Source organism: Camelus bactrianus, chromosome 7, assembly GCF_048773025.1.
Source record: "Camelus bactrianus isolate YW-2024 breed Bactrian camel chromosome 7, ASM4877302v1, whole genome shotgun sequence".
Lineage (NCBI taxonomy): Eukaryota > Metazoa > Chordata > Mammalia > Artiodactyla > Camelidae > Camelus > Camelus bactrianus.
The window spans coordinates 52,852,156-52,876,432 of NC_133545.1; the positions used below are offsets into that span (position 1 = coordinate 52,852,156).

General features: G+C 34.6%; 1 protein-coding gene across 3 annotated transcripts in view; it reads left to right on the forward strand.

Annotated features, from left to right (window-relative positions):
- Positions 1 to 24,277, forward strand: part of DGKB (diacylglycerol kinase beta) — a 587,707-nt gene that overhangs the window by 254,117 nt on the left and 309,313 nt on the right. For all 3 annotated transcript variants that reach the window (XM_074367408.1, XM_074367407.1, XM_074367409.1), the window contains 2 exons: positions 1,376 to 1,465; positions 7,112 to 7,272. In XM_074367408.1, the coding sequence (XP_074223509.1) occupies positions 1,376 to 1,465; positions 7,112 to 7,272 (251 nt within the window). The remainder of the gene's footprint in view (positions 1 to 1,375; positions 1,466 to 7,111; positions 7,273 to 24,277) is intronic.

A 24,277-nucleotide genomic window follows, 5' to 3' on the forward strand; every position in this document is an offset into this window, starting at 1 on the left:
CTGGCAGGTTGCACACTGTTTACTGGCTTAGTTTAATCTTCTATATTTCAGATTTTTAACTGACAAAATAATTTAAAATTATCTAGAAATCCTTCTTTTCTCATTCATTTCTCATGGAATTTAGTAAACCCTCAGGTATTTCCAAATGTGCATTCATCAATTCTTTTTTAAAAACAGGCCCTTTTACAAAAAGGAAAGAATTGATTCAAAAGAGGTTTTGCTATCTATATATATTGAAGCAAACTTTTATTTAGTTAGTGCAGTTGAGAATATTCTACCCTTTCGTACCCTCAAAAATGTTAAATTAAAAATGAAAACATTTGTCAGCACACTGTTGGTTAAGCATCTAATGACTTTAATCTATTAACATTAAAAAAAAAACAGGGAAAATTGTATTCTTTGGACTTCCATGAACAATATTAGTAGTATTAATATACTATATATAAGGAGAAAACCAGAATTCAAGAATTGCAAAAAATTAAAGAGTTGCTTTGAATAGTAGCTGAGGACTTGAGAGAATTATAGTGAAGAAAGTAGAATACTGTTGGTTTGCATCACTCCCAAAGTCTAGACCTTGGCTAATACAATACAATAATACGTGGCACATCTCTAAGTAGTGTATTCCCTCCCCATTCTTATACAAAGACATCTACTTATTTTGAGGGGCTGAGAAGGCAGAAAAAATAAATAAAAAGTAATATAGGTTTGTGAGATTCATTCAAGGCATATTATGATTTAAACAAAAGCAGGTGGAATTTCAGTGACAGATAGCTTTACTGAACCCAAAAGCTACATTATGTAAAGATGAATCTCAGTCAAAACCTTGTGCCATCAGAGTTATCCAGCCTGTATGTTGTTGACTCTGGCAGCACCATGAGTGGGAACAACACAACCAAGATTAGTACTTCACTAGCTTTTAGAATTTGACTGTTTTCAAAATATTCTATCCCTTGAAGTAGAATACACCTCGAGTTGATACTGCAAAAGGACTGCATGTAGGAACCTACTCCTGCACTCTGGTGACGTCCCTGTGTGTGTATTCCTATGTTGCATATTCCTGCACCATTGAGAACTTCAGTGCAATTTAATCAAGCTCCCCATAGTTTTTAACTGTGTTAATGTATTTAAAATGCTTTCCTCATGTATAAGTCTTGAAAATTCCTGTCACTTTGTGACTTAGGGCATTTATTTGTTTTATAAATTGTTAGAAAGATACCCAAACTAATCATAATTTATAATTGTATATATCTATAAAATATAACTTTTTGTTTATAAGTACCTATTGGAATGCCTTCATTTCTTGCCAAGCTGCCTTTTTTTGTTATTGTTGTTCTATCTGTGATCAAAAGTTTATTTTAACTTTTCAATTCTACAGAAAAGGCTAACGTAGTCAAGCATCCTCCAGTGGCTATTCTGCCTCTTGGGACCGGCAATGATCTAGCAAGATGCCTGCGATGGGGAGGAGGTAAAATAAAATAGCTAAAACAACAACAAAAATCTTAAGACACAGAAAAATGATGCAGAACACACCTTCCCCCAAAAAACTAAATCCAGCATTTCTTCACTGTATGACAGCTTGCATGTGATTTTAGCAAATGTAATTGTTGTCAAATATATAGGATATAATTTTGAACAATAATCTGAGCTAGAAAGAGAAATAGTGAGCCAAGCCTTAGACTGTGAGTGCTAATTATACTCTTGACGGGGCAAGCAAGCTTCCATACCTCTCTGGTTTTTGGGTTTCCAACTTAAGACATGAGATAAGCATGGATTAACTCTCAATTAATGTTCAGATTTTTAATCTCTGAGTTATGTGGAAAAATCACAAATAAAAGGGGAAAAAAATGAAAAACTAATGAATGATTTGTCCAGGAATGAATATAAGATGTAAGATTTTCTGAGACCCACTGTACACCAGGTGGCATGTTCTATATTTGGGATACAAGGTTAAGAATAGAAAACAAGGTCTGTTTTCAAAGGGGCCTTAAATTCTAGTGAAATACAAAGTCATGTGTAAATGGTGAGACTTCTTTCTGACAAGTAAGCTGATAACATAACGACCCGCCTCAATTAGGAATTGACAAGATGACAGAGAGAGAACCATAATGGGTGGATAATAACAGAGCCCTCTGGAACTGGGGATGGATGTTATAGGCAAAGGGAACATCAAGTTCAAAGGCCCAGAGGTAGGAAGACAGTTGACATAATCAAGGAACTCAAAATGGAACAGTGTAGACATAACGGTGAGTTAGGGGAAAATTCTTCAGGAAGAGCTCTGAAAATAATTTGAAATGTCATTAATAAGCTCTACTTACCTGAAGATAACCAAGAACCATATTTTGCTCAAAGAAGGAAGAATTGAATCCTAAATATTTTTAGCATCTAAACTCACTTAGAGAAGTTTGAAAAGTGTCTACTAAGACAATGTGAATCAGAAATCCTTGGGGAGCTTGTTAAAAATATAGTGGCCTGACCTCACCTCATATATGCTGAATGGAAATCCTCTGGGGGTGGGACCTGGTCAGATGATTTTCTTTTTAAATAAACTCCATGGGTAACTATGATTTACAACAAAATTTGAGAACAATTCTTCCATGAGTACTGGGCAACTTGTGACTCTAAGATGTATATATGCATATGTATATATGACAGAATTTGAGTCCCAGTTAAAAACATGGTATCTGATATATTTGTAATTTTCATTAAGGATATGACTTAGTAAAAGAAAATTATAAAATATTGAGTTAAATTGTATAGAATCTAAAGTTAGCTAAAGATAGAATGAAACATTGCTTATGAGATGCCCATATTTGCCAGTGTTTATATATATATATATATATATACACACATTGATTGAAATAAAGGAAATCATGCATGTGGCTTCTTGTATATTCCTCTGCAAAATATTTTCAATATTTGAAAATTAGTAATTTTAGTTTGGGAGGGGAGGATATAGCTCAGTGGTAGAGCACTGTGCTTAGCATGCACAAGGTCCTGGGTTCAATCCCCAGTACCTCCATTAAAAAATAAATCTAATTACCTCCCCTCCACTTCCCAAATAATAGTAAAAAATAAATTTAAAAAAGTTATTTTATTTCAGTTCCAAATAAGCAAATGGCTTAAATCTCAAAATTGATATGGATTTCCGTTTTGGATATCTCGTAATTATTTCCTTATAAAACAATTCAGAAGATATTATTATCTGTGGCCAAAGACACATGGATTGTAGTATGTCAAGTGTACATTGATGATGAACTCTTTGTGAGTGTCTGGCATGTTTTGACAGTGTTCAAGATGCTAGATACAGAGTGAGAAAATAAACAGAGGGCTCCTCCCTTTTGGAGATTACATTTTCATTGAGTACACAGACAATAAATCAGTGAACAATGAAATATATAATTACAAAATTAGAACAAGGCTATGAAAGGCTCAAACAGACTGTATTTTTAGAGAAAAAACAGAGAGCAACTATTCAGCTAGATTGTTAAGAGGGCCTCTCTGAGGAAGTAACATTTAAGCTGAATGTAAATTATGAAGGAGAAATTGCTCTCTGTAAGGACTGAAGGAAGGCTGATGTGACTTTAGAAGAGGTCATGGGGTGGTGGATAGGTTTGGAGTGAGGGAGGTGACTGATAAGACATTGAAGAAAGAATCAGGAGCCAGATAAGGCAGGGTCTTGGTTGTCATGGTAAAATTTTCCATGATTGACTTTGAAACAGAGAGTGCAACTCTTGAGTTCAAAAGCAGAGTGACACTGACATTGATGTTTTAAAAAACAGATTAACTTTGGGTTTAAAGAACTGTTATGAAAATGTGGAAAAGTGGAGAATCATAGTTTTTAAAACAAGAACTCATAGTTGTAATTAGAGAATAAAGGGACTGGGTCACGGGGTTGGTGATGCAAATGAGACAAGTGGACAAACTGGAGTGACATTTTTCAGGGAGGGACTGAGAGACCTGGCCAGGGGACTGGAGAGGGGCTTTGGGAAAGTGAGGTACCAAGGGAGGCTGCAAGATGCCCAAGGTGAGCAATTAGGATAATGGACGTACCGTTTGCTAGAGTTTACTAATAAAGAAACATGCTCTGGGGTGGGATTATTTATTGTCAGGCATGTAATCTTGAGCCAGTTGCTTAAACAACTGTGTCCTTCAATCCTCGTCAGAATTTGAAGAAAATAATAGTTCCTGCCATGTAGTTTCTCATACGCGACTATCAACTTGTTTGCCCAGTGTCTGTGCTGAGTCTTCTGTAATGCTACGATTTATCATTATGCTTAACATTGGGAAAGGAAGTACTTTATTCAACTGATAATCATTTAGTTCACTTAATGTCACTGGAATATATTGACTTGGCTTATTTTTTGTGAGTGTATCTCCATATTTTGAAAATTTAACACTGTACAAATGTAGTATAACCTAGGGTATTTGAATAAAAACAATTTACATTCTTATAAAATTTTTCTGGCAATAGTCTAATAAAAGTCTGAAGATTATTGCAAAAAAATGCTGTTTTGTGAACAGTGAGGGCGTAAGGGACAGAGTTTTAGATGGAGCCCACTCTTACAAATATATTTCGTTGTTTTCCTTTGCATGATTTGATGTGTAAAAGTTTCTATGACTTTAGATAGATTCAGCCATTATAACAGTGTATCATTAAATTAAAGATAAATACTATTTATGTTTTCATTTTGTTTCTTAGCCTAGAGTGATTATAGACTTTAAAGCAAAAAAATGGAAGCAAAATATTATCCTTTTCTGGAAATTTTTGTTTGCATATTTAGTAAGTTTAATTTGTCTTTTAAAAAATATGGTCTTCTGAGTTCAGGAATCCTATTTCTAGTTATGAATTACTATTTAACAAGCTTGAGTATAGAGAAATAGAAACGAATAAAGCGCAGATATTTGTTAAATGGGGACTACAATTTGGAATTGTTCACCTCTGTGAATTACTTCTGGCCTGCAGATATGATTCTCTAAATAGATTTATTGCCTCTCTCTTTCCATTTTTACTTGGCTAGTAGGCTGATTGATACTAAGCTTTTTCATATTTGGCCATAAAAACTTGGAGAACATACCCAAATGGTAACGAGTTGAAGTTGACTGACCCTCCTTAAGCTAGCTGTGCTAATTAATTTTCACTAAATTCATTTCTATTATGTTCTATCTTGGTCAGTTGTCATTCCTACATTTTTCCAGTGTTTTGTTGAACCATGCTGCTATTAACCACAGACATAGCTGAGGACAAGCTCCATGTCTGTCTTAAAGCATTATCATTTACTCGTATTTCTGCTGAGCATGTGTATATTATATTATATATTATACAACATTTCCATTCCATATTATATAGTATTAGTTTAATATATGTAAATTTTTTTATACCTGAAGACCATTATACTTATTTTCAAACAGGAGTAGACTTTGCAAAATAGGTGGAAATATTTAACTATTTTTTATTCAATTCATTAGGGAAACATGGATATATAAGATTTATTTGACAGGCTTTAAAAGAAATTAAAAATTAAGAAAAAATAAACATTGAGAGTGAGGGTAGAACAACTAAGAAAGATCTGAAAAATAAGTATACTTAATTATTATAGTCTTGTAGTTTAAACAATTCAACGCTTAATCACTGAGTATAATTATATGCATCTTATATATGTTCATAATTTTTGAATTATGCTATAAAATATGATGTGACTTCTATAGAAATAATATTAAATACTTTTAATGTTTATATCCATGTAATCATTGTTTGTTGTACTCTTTACTGTTGTATATTAAATAGTGCATAATTAGTTTTTAGACCTGTGTGAGGTAAGAAGTAATGGTAGGCTGTAAGACAGATATTTCTAGTTTCTGGCTTTCTCAACCGTCTAACAGTTAATTCAACAAATACACCATAAATGTAATTTATTCATCTTTAGAAAATGTTGGCACATTACAGTGTCTATTCTTTTTTCTTTTAATCCAATTAGGTTTCCCAATGTTATGTGTGCTAGCACCTCTAATGAGGACTCATAGCCTCTGGCATTTACTTGTTCGATGAACAAATTATTAAAATATAGACTGAAGGTGGGCACAGGAAAAAAATCTAGAAAAACATTGTTCTAACTCAAAATATCATTTCATACATATAGAGTTAGAGAGATATTTAACTTAGTATCATATATCAAATTCGGTGCTTATCATCAGTGTTACATTGTTGACAACTTTCCAGCCTTATGTCTCATGTACTAAGACTTTTTATGCATCTTCTCATTTTTGTCCTCATTTAATTCTTAGAACAAACCTAAAGTTTTACAGAGGAGGAAACTATTTAAAAGGTTAAAAGCAAACACTTAAGTAACACAGACAGGATCAGGCTATGGTCTTAGTTAACTATAATGTTAGATATCTATAGATAGATTTAAGAGAAAATATAGTATTAAGTGCTAACTTTCTTTCGGGCATGGGGGCTATCTATAGTAGATTTATTTTGAAAAATGTGTTTGTTGAGCCTTTACTGTAGGGCAGCCTTGGTAAAGGGAGCTTGTAGGGAGAAAGGTGCAGATAACTCCAGTGCAGTGTACTCGTTCTGAGGCAAGGCTAGTTTTGAGAACTCTGTTCTGTAGGTTTGTGTAGAAGCCATTATTTGGGGAGGTTGGCTTCTGGAAAGAAGTGTTATCAAATATAAAACCTGCAGAGGGCGTGGAATCAAGGGACGAGACGAACATGGCATCCAGGGTTTCCTTCAGCTTCAGGGTGGAGGGTGTTGTCTTTCAGAGGGAGAGTTCACAGGAGGATGACACTGATGCGGGTCATGAATTCCATTTTGAGACCATTGATTTAAAAAGTTCTGTAAGGGGTGTGCAGTGGAGAGGTTCATCAGGCAGGTGGCTATATTGAGAATTTGCACCACAGGAGAGAAATATGAGTTGGAAATTAAAGCTAAAAAAATAAATTGGCATGAGTATAATAAGATTATGGTTAATTTTTAAACGTGTCAGAATTTGCTGTAAAAATGATTTATTTTGGTTTAGAATGATATGCATTCATATACTTAAACATATATAAATACAGCTTTTGTTATTTAGTTATATATTTTCTCAAGATACTTGTTTTTCCCCGTTAGGTTATGAAGGTGAGAATCTGATGAAAATCTTAAAAGACATTGAAAACAGCACAGAAATCATGTTGGACAGGTGGAAGTTTGAAGTCATACCTAATGACAAAGATGAGAAGGGAGACCCAGTGCCTTACAGTATCATCAATAATTACTTTTCCATTGGCGTGGTAAGATTTTCCACTAACTGTTCTTTTTTATCAGTCCTGGATAATCACTGATGTAAACTCTTAAACTATAAAGATTTACAGATTATAAATAATTTATTTTATCTTTGTGTTAGCAAAATACCTCTTCTAATGGGAAATAATAAAGCTTATGAATTTATTTCAAGTCAGAGGATCAGCAATTCTTTTTCTTATGTTAAACATAGGAAAGAAACTATATTTTTTGTAATTGGCTTGACCATTTATGTTACTAAAGTGAAGCTTAGAATGGTTTATAAGGTAGCTATAAGCTACATTTCCGTATTAGTAAAAATGTGAAAACAGTACATCAAATTTTATCTTATTTTGAGATCTATATTATACTATCATAACCTATTAGGTTTTTACACATAGACATTATTTTTAAATTTATGGTTAGGTCTGAAGTCTAAGAAAAATGCTGCTACAATTCTCAAGTGGTTAATAAGTCAAAAGGATAACTTTTCACTTAATTTCTTAAAATCTGAGAACGAAATTAAAATATCATTTGGCAATTAAAAGTTATTGAAATTTTAATCCCTAAGGTATTAATAATTTTAACAGTGATTTTATATACATGTATATGTATTACCCAGTAATTATGAAGTCTTAAAATATATTATCTACAGCATTACATTCCATTGAACATATTCGCCCAATATTAACTTATGTCATTATCATTTCTCTCTTACGCTCATACACACACACACACACACACACACACACACACAACTAACAAACTATAAAAAGCTTTGGTTGAGTCTATGAAAGTAGGATTCAAGCTACCTGGGTAAGAGTCATTTAGCAATTTTTTCTTCTTAGTGTCCATGACTTGTATCATGATGGTTATTATTTTCTGTCTCATAAATAATGTGATTATACATTTAAAAAGCCTTATATAATGATATATAATGAAGGCTAAATATACAATTACTGCTAACACTATGATAATGATTATTACTATTTGTAAGAAAAATGTAATGCGTTTGATCCATAAAAATCCTATTTATACTTGATATGAATATGAGTAACAATAGTTTAACAGTTTTATTGGCAAATAACTTAACACATAACATAAGTCACTCATTTTAAGTAAACCTTTTAATGATTTTAATAAATCTATCCAACTTTAGAGCCTTTTCATCACCAAGACAAGAACAGTCATGCCCACTTGTAGTCAATTCTGGGTCCTTCTCCGAGCTCCAAGCAACAACTGATCTTTCTACCTCTAAAATTTGCCTTTTATGGATAGTTCATATGAAAGAAATAATATGTAGTTTTTGCATCTGGCTTCTTTCACCTCACATAATGTTTTGAGGTTCTCCTATATTAACTGCATAAATGCTGGATGTCTTTTATTGCTAAGTAGTATCCCACTATATGGATATATCACAGACTGTTTATTCACGAGTTGATGTACATTTGGATTGCTTCCTGTCTTTGGATATCATGATTAATGCCACTCTCCTGGGTCCCTTTAGTGATTTTTTTTTTTTTTTATTTTGGTTACTGTACTTTTAAGTCCAGAATTTCTATTTGGTTGTCTTTTTCTGTTTCTAGGTCTTTAATTGGTATTTTCTATTTGAATAGTCATTGTTGTTATGCTTGCCTTTATTCTTTAAGCATAGTTTACGTCAGTACTTTTGGTATATTTATAATAGCTATTTTGAAGTCCAGCATCTATAATCCATTAGAGACATTGTTTTTTCCAAAGTATGCATCATGCTTTCCTATTCCTCTTTATGTCTGTTGATTTTTTTGTTGGAAACTGGAGATATTATGTAATACATTGTAACAAATCTGGATTTGGATTCTCCCATGGGGGTTGCAGTTCTGGCGTTTGTTTAGGGATTTCTTTGCACTAATTGTGTGGATTAATGCTGATGCCTCAGGGTTTTTGTTTTTGTTTTTTATTCCTGCTTTTATATTTATCCTGGCCTCTAGGAGTTACTTCTGTGTCAACAGGCTTGACCAAAGTTTGTGCTTAAATGACTTGAGATAGTAAGTCCTCATCCTTTTGCCGCTGGATCTTTGTGTTCATTGGGGAACACATACAAAGTGAAGGCAATTATTAATCTGATTCAGCTTTTAATCCTGCTGGCCCTCTTGTCTCTTCTGCTCATGTACAAGGCCTCCCACTTAGCCAAGGATGTGTAGCTCACTAGAGCCCTCTTGGGTCTTTTCTGAACATACATGCAGCCTTGCACATGCATGTAGCCTTTCAGACAGCCAGGAATATGTGGCAGCTAATCAAGGCCTATTATGGCTTATGGATCTCCCATTTAATATCTGGGGAGTTGGCTGTTAGTTTCTTGCCTTAATCAGTTTCACAAATCAAGCGAGCTGCTACACTGACTTTTCTTACTCATTTGCCAGAGATTACTGTTATTTCAGATACCTCTCTGGTCCTTGGAGTTTTCCTAGCAAATCGCGTTAGCTCCCCTGACAGTAAGGTGGCTTACTTTCATAACTTGCCGCACCCTGGGAGAACTGTAGTGCTGATGGCGTTGGAGGGTAAGGTAGCCGCCCGAGGCTGAAACATCATAGCTTACCAGCGTTCTTATTTTAGGTTCAGTGGGTTTTATCGAATAAATACTTCTCAGTTTATTATATGGCTTTGATCAATTTCCAGTGGTCCTCAACTGAAGTTATTTCCTGTCCATCACAGGAGACATTTGGCAATGTTTGGACACAGTTGTGACTGCCATGGCTGACCGAAGATTGTAGGCAGCTAGTGGGTAGAGGCTAGGGGTGCTGCTAAACACTTCCAGGTCCTAGAACAACCCCCCAAACCCACAAGAAAGAATTAAACAGCTCAAAATGTCAATGGAGCTGAGGCTGAGAAACCCTGATATGAAGAAATAGAAATATTAATTACAAAACTTAAGATGCTGGCAAAGGAGAAATGGCTAAGACATAAAGGAATTAGAAGGAAAGCTATAATAGAAATAAGACAGGAAATACAGCAAAGAATAACAAGATCAAAAAAGCATGTTAGATTTTTAGAGTATATTAATGAAATTTTAAAAAAGCTGGACTATTGAAAATAATCAAGTCTATTGCAGAATTGATTTTATACAGGTATTATAAAGAGATTTGAAAATAAACAATATAGAGTGAAAAAAAAACCCAAAAAAACCCCATAGGATCAAAAAGTAATAACCCAACTAAAAGTGTATTAGTTGTCAAATATAAAATCAACTTAAATATTTAATAATATTCTATCAGCAATATCAGTAAATTTACAAAAACAGCAATCAAAAATTGGAAGTATCTAGAAATTAATAAATAATATATGAGACCTATATATAGAAAATATTGAAACTCTACAAAGATGTGAAAGATCAAAATAGAGACATTTCTATTCTTAGATGGGGTAGCTTAATATAATATGCAAATTAATTTACACTAGATTTAATCTAGATTTTATGACAAATTTGAAAAACTTTTTTCCCCAAAATATATATAACAAAGTAGCTAAGTTAATTTTATAAAAAGCAATGGAGAACTGTTTTACCAAATCAGAGACGCTACAAATGAATTGGATCATTATAATAAAATGATACAATGAATGAATAGATGAAAGAATCAGTGGAGAAGTAGAGAGACACATACTGAAACTCAGTATAGATGTGACCCAAAATCTCAGTGGAGAAATGATGGTGCTTAGTTGATGTATTCAAAAACCAGCTTCCTGGGGGAGAAAGTTTTCTTAGAACTCTGCCTTACATCAGATGCTAGATGTATTAAAGTACTAAATTTGAAATGCAAGGCTCAGGACCTAAGAAAAGAATATGTAATAGCATTCCTTTATGATTTTGATGTAGAACAGAATTAAACAAAGTAGATTTTAACTGAGATTTCTTTAGAAGGGTCCTGCTCCATTGGACGTGGAGCCTTTTTCACTGAGGATGACATGAGAAGTAGAAGTGTGAAGAGAGGGAGAGCATCCCTCCCTGAAATCTTTGCCTCTGCCCCAGCAACACAAAGGCTCAGCACTCGGGCACAATCCCGGCAGCAGACCTTACAGAGAGTTCAAGCTTTGGCTGTGACTCAGTTAGGCTGCTTTCTACTTAGCAACTTGTATTCCTTTGCCCTAATGAGTGGATCTGGAAATCAACAAAATGAAATGAATCACCTTTATCAAGCTATTCCTGAATATATAAGAAGTAGTGGAATTGGACATTAAAAATTAAGGGGGACATTTCAACATTTTTGCTATCACCAGCATTAGAACGCTTAATATGGCAAATAATTTGTATTTTAAATTATCTCTGGGAACCCTACTGCCTGTAGTTACAAGGAGGTCTCAAAGCTTGACTCTACTATTAGTGTAGTTTTCATTATTTCAATGATTGCCCTTCATATACTGAAGGGCAATCCTGTGAGGGTCAGAAATATATGGATAAATATAATTTTCATATGCATTATGATATAACTCTTGTATTAGTCAGAGTGGGTTGATTATTGGCACAACTTCAAAATATTAGTGGTCTGACAACATCTAAAAATTAGTTCTTCTCTCACATGTTAGGACAGCATGGCTGACATTTGGGGAGAGGCTCTGCTCCTCTTGGTCAGTCATTGACTCAGGCTTCTTCCATCTTGTGGCTCCATTCTCCTCTGGATACCCAGAGTCGACTTTATTCAACAGCTGGGTGATGAAAGAGAGTGAAGTATTGGAGTGTTTTGTTTGTTTGTTTGTTTTTTTAATGGGCCAGGCCTGGAAAGTGTTTAACATGTAACACATTGGCCATCTTAATCAACTTGTTGCAGCTAATAGTAAGGAAGCTGGGAAAGGAATTTTGACTGCCAAGGAAGAAAAGGGAAATTGGCAAATACCTAGACAGTTTCTGTTAATTCTTTCTTTGTAATACCTTTCGATTTCAGCCAGAACAATTAGAAATAAGTAATCCTGAAATCATAATTACCTCTGAAAATAGGTATTCATTGACAGTGGTGATCCTTCAATAAAAGCATATTTATTTAGGGCCTCTCATGTGCCAGATTCTGTTTGCGGATTGGCAGTGAGCAAGACAGAAGAAGTCTGTGTATTATTAAACTTGTATTATAGTGAGGTGAGAGAGAATCGTTATGAGAGATGGAACAGCTGGATGTGAGAAATATGGATTACAGAAATTAATAATAAAAAATGTTATGTGCTACCCTTCATTCTGATTTTGCACTTTAAGATAACTATAGATAATCCCTCAAAAATCACAGAAAATTGTTCACCCACTGCATCGCCATCAAATTCAAATATGCCGTTAATTTTATCCTCATAGTTGGTTCCTCACTTATTTGCTTAATAAACAAAAAGGCTAATAAGTACCTCAGGTTGCGTCCTGGAGTTATAGGAATGAATTAAAGAGACAGATCACCATATTATTAGAACTTGGAGTTTAATGGTAGAAGCAGCATTAAAAAAAGAAATGTACATACAAGTTTTTTGGAAAATCATGTATATACTGTGAAAGAAAACAAAAGATACCATGAACTAGAATAAGAGACAACAACTTTAGATCTCATAATCAGGGAAGGCCTATATAAAGAAGATACATTTAAAGGAAGATCTAATGAATACAGGTAAGTGAGCTGGACACTAAAGACAGGGAAAGAGCACACCAAGCAGGTATGACTGTATGTGAAGAACTTGAGGAGAGAAAAGGCTTAGTGTCGTCAAAGACCCAGAAGGTCAGTATGCCTGGAACATAAACAGAGGTGAGCATGAATGGTAAAAAAGGTAGTGGCAGAGGTGGCTGCTGCCCTGTCGTGAAAACTTTTGGAAGCCACCATTTGCTGTTTGCCTTTTCAGAGGCATTGAATGATTCAATGAATATAATCAGGAAAATGAAGTAGTCCAACTTATGTACAGCAGGTCTATTACCAGAGGTGAGTTAGATATTAATTGAAAGATAAAACAAGTGTCATAAAAATGATACACATGAAGTCTGATTATTTCACTTTAACCTAAAACCTATAAGCATAACTGAATTGACCTATCTTCCCTTATAAGCCCAGCTAATGTCATTTCTTTGAATGTGGGTCATTGACTTGGGTTCTACAAAGTTTGCTCGTATAAATCACATTCCATAATAAACCATCTGTGATTTCCATTTTTAGTTTCTTTTAAGTGGAATAAAACCTCAAAAGATACTTGTGAAGCAATATGACTATAAATCCTTCTAGATTTTTACAATAATTTAAAAACCCTTTTGTAACGATCTCTCTTACATATAATTCTATAGCAATTTCAGAATTACACTTTCATTAACTTTTCCCAAATCATCTTTGTTTTCATATAAAATGCTTTTTTGTAATCATATTTTCCATTTATATAATATGTAATTAAATTACATGATTATAATAAAAATTAAAATTGGCATAAACAGTGCTGGAAACAACACAAACGACTCTTGGCAAGCATAAACCTCAAAATGTGGAAACACTACCAGACGGTAGCAGCTGAGAGGGGCTGGAACTGAGTCAGTTACATGTGCTTCAGTATCCTCAGTGGTCAACAGGTAGGATGTCAGCGGGCGTCTTCTGGGTGAGGCAGGGACATGCATGTCCCTCTTTGGTTCCCTGTCTGCTGACAGGACCGCTAGGACCGTCGGTAAGAGGAACTGGAGCCAAGTTACAGAGCAACTTCAGGATCCATAGATTGTCTGCATTTGAAGAAGCAGTCACCTCCTCCAGTCTTAACTCTCTTGTCAGCACAGCTAGGGATTCTGAGGCTCTCTCAGAACTTGTCTATAGACGCACCCACTCTCCATTTCTTGTTAGGGCTTTGAAAAGGTGGAGGGAGGAATTCTTACGCTTTTAAACTTTCTCTCCAGCCCCAAAAGCATAGCTAAGGAGGTGCTGAGAGCCTCCTGCGTGTTTTCTTTGGGGCAGCGCCCTGAAATACTCAAATTAGGGTACCTACCCCAATCCCCCCGCCGGAGTGGAGCCAGCGATCTGCAGATGCCCAGCGGCGGCCCGCAGAGGCTTGCCCTCCTACGCTGGACGCACGCACGGGGCACGCACGGGGCGCAGGCCGCGGGGCGGGGTCAGGCGCGCGGGAACCTCGCGCAGGGAGCGGCGCCTGGAGGGCCGGGTGCCCGGGAGGAAACATCATGGAGGCTTCCCTGGCAGCTCCTGGGCCGGCCTACCGATGGAGACCTTGCAGGGCTTTGCAGGCTCCATTGCTCCGCTGTTGAGTTGCAAGCCTTGTTGGCTGGGAGTCCTCCTCTCTCGCAGCTGCTCCCAGCGTCTTCTAATCACGCGGCTGTGTTGAGACCCTCGGTCTTCCTGATGAGGCAAGGAAAAAGTGGCCTGTTGGGCAGCGTGCTGCGAGCTTTGAGAAGCTTAACGATCACGACGTTCCCACTTGCCCCCCTGGGAGAGACCTCGGGCTGAGTGGGGCTGGTCTTGGCACTGAGCTGTGCCACTCTGGGGAGGTAAAGGGAAAAGTGTTCCTACCCTCTTCAGTGGATCTGTTCTCAGATTTTTTGCTCCAGTGGTGTGCTGGAACTTCTCCACTGGACTCCCTGACTCCCAACAAAGGTACTGTCGTTCCCGAGTGTCAAAAACCCATGTTCTTGTGGGGAGGTGGTGGAAGAGGGGGAGATGATGGTTGAAAATTCTTATTCCGACGTCTTGCTGTCGTCACTGTCCAAGATTTTTTTTTTTCCTTAACGAAAGGAAATAAGTACACAGCATAGTATATTTGAAGGTAGAACCACAACTGTGGGAAATATTTTTTAAAATTATGAGTATATCATTTGCTTTTATGCCAGTAAACTTTACAAAATGGAAGAAATTGAATCCCTTCCAACCAAATAAACAGAGCTGAAATTTGCTGAAGAGGAAGGGGAAGGAAATCTAAGCCAATAGTTCTCAGACTTAAGCATGTATGAGAATCACCTGAAGGGCTTGTTAAACTGCAGATTGATGGTCCTCATACCCCGGCTTTCTGTTTCAATAGGTCTGAAATAGGGTCTGAGAATTTGTTGTACCAGGCTCCCAGGTGTTCTAATATTACTTGTCCAGGATCATACTTTGAGAACCATTTTTCTAAGCACATACCCAAAGAGAAAAAGGTAAAAATGTAGTAAAAGAATTATTAAAACTGGTTGTCATTTTAAATGTTCTTCCACAGCACAAATAATTCTTATATTCTAAAAGTTATTCCAGAATATAGATTAATATAGAATGGTTTCCTATTCGTTTTAGATAGCTAGCAAACCTCAATATCAATACCTCATAAAACATAACCCCGCAAAAGAACATACACACATGAATGTAAATGCAACGGTTGCAAACAAAAAAATCAGCAAATAAATTTAGGAATTATATTCAAGGACTAAAACCTATTGAATTTATTTCAACAAAGCCAAAATGTGTCAGTAATAAATAGCATAATTATTTAACTTAAATAAAAACCAGGTTTACCATTTTTTATAATTAAAACTACTGAAATATATGTAAAACATATTTACAAATTAATAGTTACTTAATAATTATTAAAATAATTTTAAAATATTAAACAAAGAATTAAATAATAAATATTACATTAAGTTAAATGTTAAGAATTATTAAATAGGAAATAAATAAAATAATTGTGGTCTTAGAGGCATTCCAAATAAAATCAGGAAGAGTACAGGGATTTTTCTGTCATCACTCCACTTAACACTTACAGAAAAATGAGCTAATTTAATAATTAAAAAATTAAATCTCATATAAACATTGAAAAGTAACAGACAAGATTATTATTTGAAGGTGATATGATGACATATATGTTAAATATGCATCAGATAAAAATAAATCTAGTGAATCAACCTTAGTTTCCAAATGCTAGATAAATATACAAAAAAATCCCTGAAACTTTCCTTTATGAAATTATCGGTTAATATGTTGGTATGAATATAAATTTAGTTAACAGTATCAGGAAACTATAAAATACCAAGATTTTCATCTAATAAGAAAGACACCCAGCTTATAGGGAGAAAACTGAATCATTTAATGCAGATGTATAAATTTAAGCCTGTGTATGTCATCTCATGTTCCTATATGGGAATATTTAATAATATTAAGAAATGAAGTCACCTCTCAAATTAATTTACAAATTTAGTTTATTGCTACTGAGCATTCTAATAGGATTACTGATAGTTGTTTTGATAAATGGTGATTTACAATTAGACAAAAATGCCTTTAGAGTTTTTTCAGATACTTAATATCCTATAATTGTGTTGTACACCAGAAATTGACACATTATAACTGACTATACTTCAATAAAAAAAGTCCTATAAGCATCAATTTCCTTGCTATGTACAAAATACTATAAAATTGCTGTAACTAAAATGTGTTAGCACCAAAATAGAACATAATATAAAATTAAACCAAAAAAATTACAAAGATATTCAGAGAATTCGTATTTGTAAAATGTTGAAACTTCACATCATTGGCTAAGAATGAAATGCACAATAAATTAGGTGAAAGAATTGGTTACTCATTTGGATGAAAATAAATTTATATGCCATTCATGTCCACGTAAAATATACATCAAATAGATTAAAATTGCAAATTACTAGATCTTGTATATATTTCCCTGTGCTATACAGTATAATCTTGTGATTTGCATTTTTAATCTGTGCTCAATGAATATATGTATGTTCATGTACGATTGAAATATTGTGCTCTACACTGGAATTTGACACAACATTGTAAAATGACTATAACTCAATAAAAAAAGTTAAATAATTAAAATGCAAATTACATCCTATGTGTTAATATATGATACAAGGTAATATTAACATAATGGTATCTTATAAGTAACATCCTCATAAGATATTAGAAGAAAATATAGAAGTTTAGTGTTCAGGGTAGGAGAAACCTGTTTGAGGCAAACATGAAAATTAGAATCCATAAAAGAAAAGGAAATTGCAATTACTTTTCATAATCTTTCTTTAAAAAAGATACGTTAAAGCTCTAACAAAAATCAAAGAAAATATTTCTAACACAAGTAATAAACATGGTGTTAGTAAGCTAAAATATGGAATTCTTAATAAAAAAGCACCAATTAGAAAAATAGATTAATATTATGGAAATTATAAAAATAGCGAGATAAAAAGATTTCTAATGTTATTAATTTATAAGAAAGTGCAAAATTATGCAATGGGGTGTGATTTTTTGCCTTTCAGATTATTAAAAATTACAAAGTTGATAATATCTAATGTCAATGAGTGTATACAAAAATAGGCACGTTCATACTTGTGTGACAGGTCTCTAAGTTTAAGTAACCTTTTGGAGAATAATGTGATGGTATCTGTTAAAATTTAAAATGCAAATACCCTTTGAGCCACAAATCTCATTTAAAGATTCCATTGAACAGAAATAAGTAATGGAAAAGCCTAATCCGTACCAGTTATATCTGGTGACGTACAATTGGAAACATCCTAAAAGTTTATCAACTTGAAAATGATTTACAACAGGAAAGGAGATTCTAAAATTACAAGGTTAAATCACTAAAGTACATTGTCTCTTTTTCTTCTATTGTGAGTAGGCATGACATAGAAGCTATCTTAAGGTGGTGTGGGTATCAGTTAGGGACTTCCAGAGCTCTCATGAGAGTATCTAGCACTGATGATGTAAATGTTAAGGGCGATGATGGTGATAAAACATGGATTTTTTTTTTTTTACGTAGATCTGTCTCTCTAAAAACATATAAATCGATCAGCAGACATATACCAAAGTGTTAACAATATTAACCTCTGATAGGGATATGGAAAAGGATTCAAACTTCCTCTTCTTCCTTAGTGTTATTCAAAATATTGATGGGCCATGGGTAATCTTTCATATTTCACAGGATTAGTCAAATGTATTTAAATGTTTCTAAACTTGCTACCATGATGCTTAAATTCTCATTCAGATACTCACTCTAACCTGCTCTGTAGTCCTGCCTCGTACAAAATTATTTTAGTAATGATTTGAGATTTGATGTACTTCTGCTTATTTTAAGTGGATGGACTGTACTAAACTGTAACTGCTGTTCTGTTCTTGTTTCATGTAGTCTCATTCATTAATTTATACAACAATTTATTTATGTTCACTATGTGCGGGACAGTCTTTGAACGTAGATGGGTATAGTGGAAACCAGTACTGGAGAACAGAGCAAGCAGTACTTCAGTTCTCTTTCAGTCTTTGTTTTCCTAGAAGGTGAGACAAACAAGTGAATTTCAAGTAGTGATAAGTATTATGAAGGAAAAGGTGCAAGGTACTATGACAGAAAGTGACTAAGAGCATGCATACCACATAGAGTCTTTCTTTCACCTCTTGGATAGAAAATATTTTTTGTTTTGTGTGACATTATTTGATGCACTTTTCAGTATGATTTTATCTGTGCCTGGCTGCCTGTAGCAGACCGTGGCACATTTCTTCTGTTTCAAGTGTTCCGTTTGCTTCATCTTTTTTTTTATTGCGTATAATGGACATAAAATATTACGTTAGTTTCAAGTGTAAAATATGATTCATTATTTGAATACACTGCAAAATGGTCATGACTGTAAGTCTGGTTAACACCCATTACCATACATAATTACACAATATTTTTTCTTTTTCTTGTGATGAGGACTTTTAGACGTACTTTCCTAGCACCTTTCAAATAGGCAAAGCAGTATTGCTGACTACAGCCATTATGCTGTACGTTACATCCCCATGGCTTGCTGATTTTATAGCTGGCAGTTGATACCTTTGAAGCCCCTTTGCCCATTTTGCACCCTGTCCTCCTGGCAACCACCAGTCTGTTTTCTGTATCTATGAGCATGGTTTTTGTTTGTTTCATTGTATTTTTTAATTCTACATGCAAGTGAGATCATTTGGTATTTGCCTTTCTCTGGCTGACTTATTTCAGTTAGCATAGTGTTCTCAAGGTCTCTCGGTGTTGCAAATGACAAGATTTCATGCCTTTTTTGACTGGGTAGTATTCCATTGTACACTTATACCCTATCTCCCTTACCCATTCATCTATCGGTGTGCCTTAGGCTGTTTCCGTATCTTGGCTATTGTAAATAATACTGGTACAAACCTGGAGACGTATGTTATCTTTTCAGATTAGTGTTTTCTCCATTTGCTTCTTGATTAGGCCTTAAGTATCCCAAGGGTATCAAGATCCTCATTATTATTAGCCTTAAGACCGATGGCTCATTAATTTTATTTTTCACCTTTCTGGTTTTGTTGATAACTGTGATTTCCCAATCCAGAAATGCACTGACCCTGCCTGTTTATGTTTCTTTCCTTGTGACTTTTCTGGATAAAATCCTGATGGGAAACATGCACAACCGGTAACTGTAGGACCCACAGTCCATGAGAGTCACCTGCTCAGAAACATTCACGTTTCTCACTAGTACAGAAAGCAGGAGCGACTGCATATTTAATATGCAAAGGGTATAGTTCAGATTATTAATTGCTGCCTCACACACACAAAAGATCATTTTAAGTCTCTTTAAACATTAACTCTTTCCTGCCCTGTGAGTTTTCATTCACCCCAGCAACACACTCCGCGTTGGCAATAAAGAGAGATTAATGTGTAACATCAGGGAAGGAGGAGTGTTGGTACCAAGGTATTCCTAGTGGAGGATTCAGTTAAACGGATCAGCAGAATATTCCTCTTTGGGGTCATTGACTAGGATTTATAAATGTCATTGTTGAATAAACATTGCTTAACTTCTGTTGGTGGATACTGTACTTACATTAGTATAAAAATGTAAAATACTGAGTTATCATAGTCATTTAGTGCCCTAGTTCTGATTAGTATGTCAGTCACAAAGGAGTTCATTTATTAGTTTATTCAACAAATACTTACTCAGTGCCTGCTGTAATACGAAGATGAACATTGTGCCAGATAGAAGTGAATTTCCAGCATGTTGGGGGTAAAACATTACACACGTGCATCTTCTCTTAAATGTAGCTGGAAGAGACACAAATAAGTAATAGTTCAGGGAATTAGTTTTTGTCCGTTTAAACCATTAACATATTTATCTTGTTATTTTAAAGTTATTAAGTTATAAAGAACATAATAATTTATTATAGGGAGCATCTAGGCCTCCAGAAATGGATATAAGGGATTTTTAGCACATATGTCAGCAGTTACCATATTGTTTCATAGTTGGAGCATCGGTGTATAATAAACCAAGTATACAAACATCTGTGTTACTTTCAAATTAATTTGTGGAGAACAAATTTTAAGACTCATTTTGAGGCCAATTGCAGTAGCAATAATAGTATGATGTAGAGTTCCAACCATAATAAATGTGAAAATAATGAAAGATTTAAGTAAACCCATTTCTTACTAAGTGTATCAGAGATCATCTTTGCAACTGAGAATATGCATAATTATGCATAATTAAAACCTATGAATTATCTTCCCCAGCCCCTAGGTCTCTGAGGCTGATTCTGAAAAGCCCATGGATTAAATCCATGGAAATGCTTCCACTAACATAAATTATATCTGACTTGCTGACATGGATAGATATTCAGCCACAGAATAGTGCTCATGTAAGATCATCTTAGCCCAATTCTGTTTTCCCTACTTAGAGTATTGATTTTGTAGCAGCTGTTAATCATCTCAGTAAGTTCCAATTTGGACAGTCTTCAACACAGAAGTCAGCACTGTGAGCAGAAACAAGCAAGGCAATAAGAATTTCAAAGGCTTCTGGAAAGGTCCTCCAGTTTTTATAGAACATATCCAGAAACAAATTAGTATCACACGCTGTGTAAAAAGCGAAAGCCAACATGAAAATGAAAACCTTATTCATATTAGTACTTCTGAAATTGGAAATGTTTCTGTGCTCACTGTGGAATTACTCTCTGAGTCTGGAAGAAATCTGACAAAGACAAGTGGACTTTTAGTGCACCATATATATTACCACCCAAATGTCCTATCAAATAGATATTTGCATAGTTATGATTTAATAGCCTTCAGCCTTAGTCAGTCACTAAGAGCCTCTTATTCCTCCGGTGTAGGAAAAATGTGACTACTTAATTCTCATAACCGTAAATTTCAAGTTAGTGGAGTAGTTACCCACCAGAATTCCTTTAGTCATCAGCCCTTTCTTAACATTACATATTTTCCTATGCCTTTACTGAAAATACAAAGGAAATATCTTAACTGTAGACATTTAATTATGATCCCAGACTGGTTAAGAACACAGAGTTTTTTTATCTGGCCCTGAAATCAATAAAATTAGACTTTGAATATGATCAAAATCTCTTTTTAAAAATATCTCATTTGCTTTGATTTGTCCATTTCATCTACCTTTTTATTATAAACATTAAATAATTTTTAGGCTGCCACCTTTTATTACTTTAAATTTGTTTTGGCAAATTCTGTTGGTCTAAAGATAATACTGTTATTAAGCCAGCAATAATTGTTATGTGTTTTCCTAATTGAGAAACTTAGATTATACATTTGAAAAATTGAAAACATAATTCTCATTATAGAAAGATACTATTTTGAAATGTATTTTTCCCATTTTATGACAAAAAGAAATTTTTAATGACATTAATACGATCTTAGTATAAAATGTATTTTCTGGGTCTCCAACTTCAAATTTTTATTGGAAGATGCTGTCTCAGGACATTTGTTGCTGACATAGGTTATTTATCTCAAGGAAGATTTACAATATTTGAGTAAATTGTCAATCGTGAAAAGATTACTAGTCTCAAGTACTGTGATAATTTTACTTCACAGCAATTTATTTTACCTACAAAATTTCAATGCAAATTTGATTCTCACCATCTTCTTACAGTTACATACTGTTCCTCTTTTATTGGTTAGGCTACATTAAACTCCTTAGTAAATTATTTAAAAATAATTAAGTGACTTATTCTTTACTGATTGATAATTGATTAAGCCTCAAACAGAAAATATTGAGACTTTTTCAAAACAGATCCATCATAAAAAAAACCAACAGTGAATACTCTAATTTGATTTTACCCATAAAACTAAAACCCCTAAATTAGAACATTGAATCAGAGGCTGAAACAAAATTGTTGTTCATGTTTTATTAATAAATTTTCAAGAATTTCTCTTTCATTAAGCAACTGATTGCATATTTTCCAGTTGTCTTTTATTTTTCCCCACCAGGTGTTTTAATGTTCAGACTTAAATATTTTGAGTTATTTTTCCTGCATTTTCTTCATCACTCAAGAAAGTTTACAGTGCGTTTTTATTATTGATACAATTTTTTGATCTCTGAACATGATACAATGCAGTGTTTAAAGTATTTAAATAAAATACAAAATGTTAAACAGAATATTTTAAATTCAACATATATTTGGGGAAAGAAGAAATACAAAACACACATTACTTTTAAATAAAGGAAGTCTTTATTTCAGGACATTTTGAGTCCAAAACAAGTATTTTTAGTTGACCCCACTTAATCTCCCATTTGCTGGACTGATGCAAACTGACTCTGCCGTCTTTCAATGTAGTCTCTCACATACCACTCTTCTCGGACTCCTCTGCTGTTGTCACCCTTGACCTTCAAACTTACCAGTTCAATAACACTCTCTCACTCAGTATTTTTTCGCCACTTAACATTGAATCATTGTATTCTTGAATTTCTTTTCTCACTTCCTTGAACTTCCTCAACCCCATGCCCTCTCAGGTCTTAACAGTTCTTTTCTGACCACCCTCCTGAAGATGTGTCATCTTCCTGTGCTGTTCTAGTTTCATCTGCCCTTTAGTTGTTGATGATCACTGAGAGCATTTTCCTGTTCTGTTCTTTCCTCTCCGTATCTGTCTGGGTTGTTTCATTCCTTCTCATGATTTCAAACATCATGTGGAAAGATGACAGCACTCTGTCATCTAGACCTCTTCTTGGAGTTTCACAAATCTCCACAGCTAATCAAGGAATTCTGATGATTCTGTATCTGAATATCATCTAAATCTTTTCTGTTTCTCTTCTTCTCTTTCCCCTTCTTTTCTTTTTCCTTTCTTCTCTTTTCTCTCTTTTTTTTCTTTTAGTTTTCTCTTTCCTTTCCTTTTTTTTTTTAAGTGCCTAAGGAGCTCAGGTTCTCATCACCTCTCATTTTCACTATTGCAGTTAATGCCTCCTCATTGTTCTTCTCTGCCTCCAGTCTTAGTTCATCAAATCTATGCTCCACCTAGGCAACCATGCCTCCAGTGGCCTAATGTTTCATGCAAATGAACTCCAAGTTCTTTATCATGTTCTGGCCCTGACACATCTTGAGCCTCATATTTATTTGGGGAGCTGCCAGTCATTTCTGAAATGCTTCTTCCTGATCTGTGGGTTTGCCCGTGTCATCAGCTCTGTGTGGGTGAAGCTGGCCACTTTAGTCTCCTGCCTGCTCCACCCCCCCGACTAATTTCCCCAAGTATATCCACTCTTTTCTTACTTGAAAATGATAAGGTTAGCTGTCATTTGTGAATAATCAGCTCAAGCTACTTTTCCTTAAAAAGTCTTTCCTGAGCTACCAAACTGGGTTTGCCACTCCTTTTTGGTACCTCACATTAGTCTTCACATATCTTTATTTAACATTACTTGCATTTTCACGTTGTCTTTACAGTCATCTCTTTGTCTTTCTTCCCCTAGAATCTGAGCTCCCTTGAGATCAGGAATGTAAGTTATCCAAGAATGCCTACTCTTTGCACATACATTAGCCTGTAGCAGTTCTCAATAGATATTAAATGATCACTTACTATGAATGAATACATGTTCTACTGTCTTCCAAGCTACAGACAGATCTGTTTGATTCTTCCTCTTGTTCATATTTAAGAACGTTCTCATTGTTAGAGAAGAGCAAACACTATAACATTCCCATCATAATTTAAACAAAACTTACTAGTTACATATAAAGGTAAGCATGTTACTCTTTAGAAAACGTCTAACAGCTTTAGGAAATAGGAATATTAAAAAGCTACCTAATGTGCATAAAGGAATTTATAAGGTGCCGTTAATTTTCTATACATACGTTTCAAAGCATG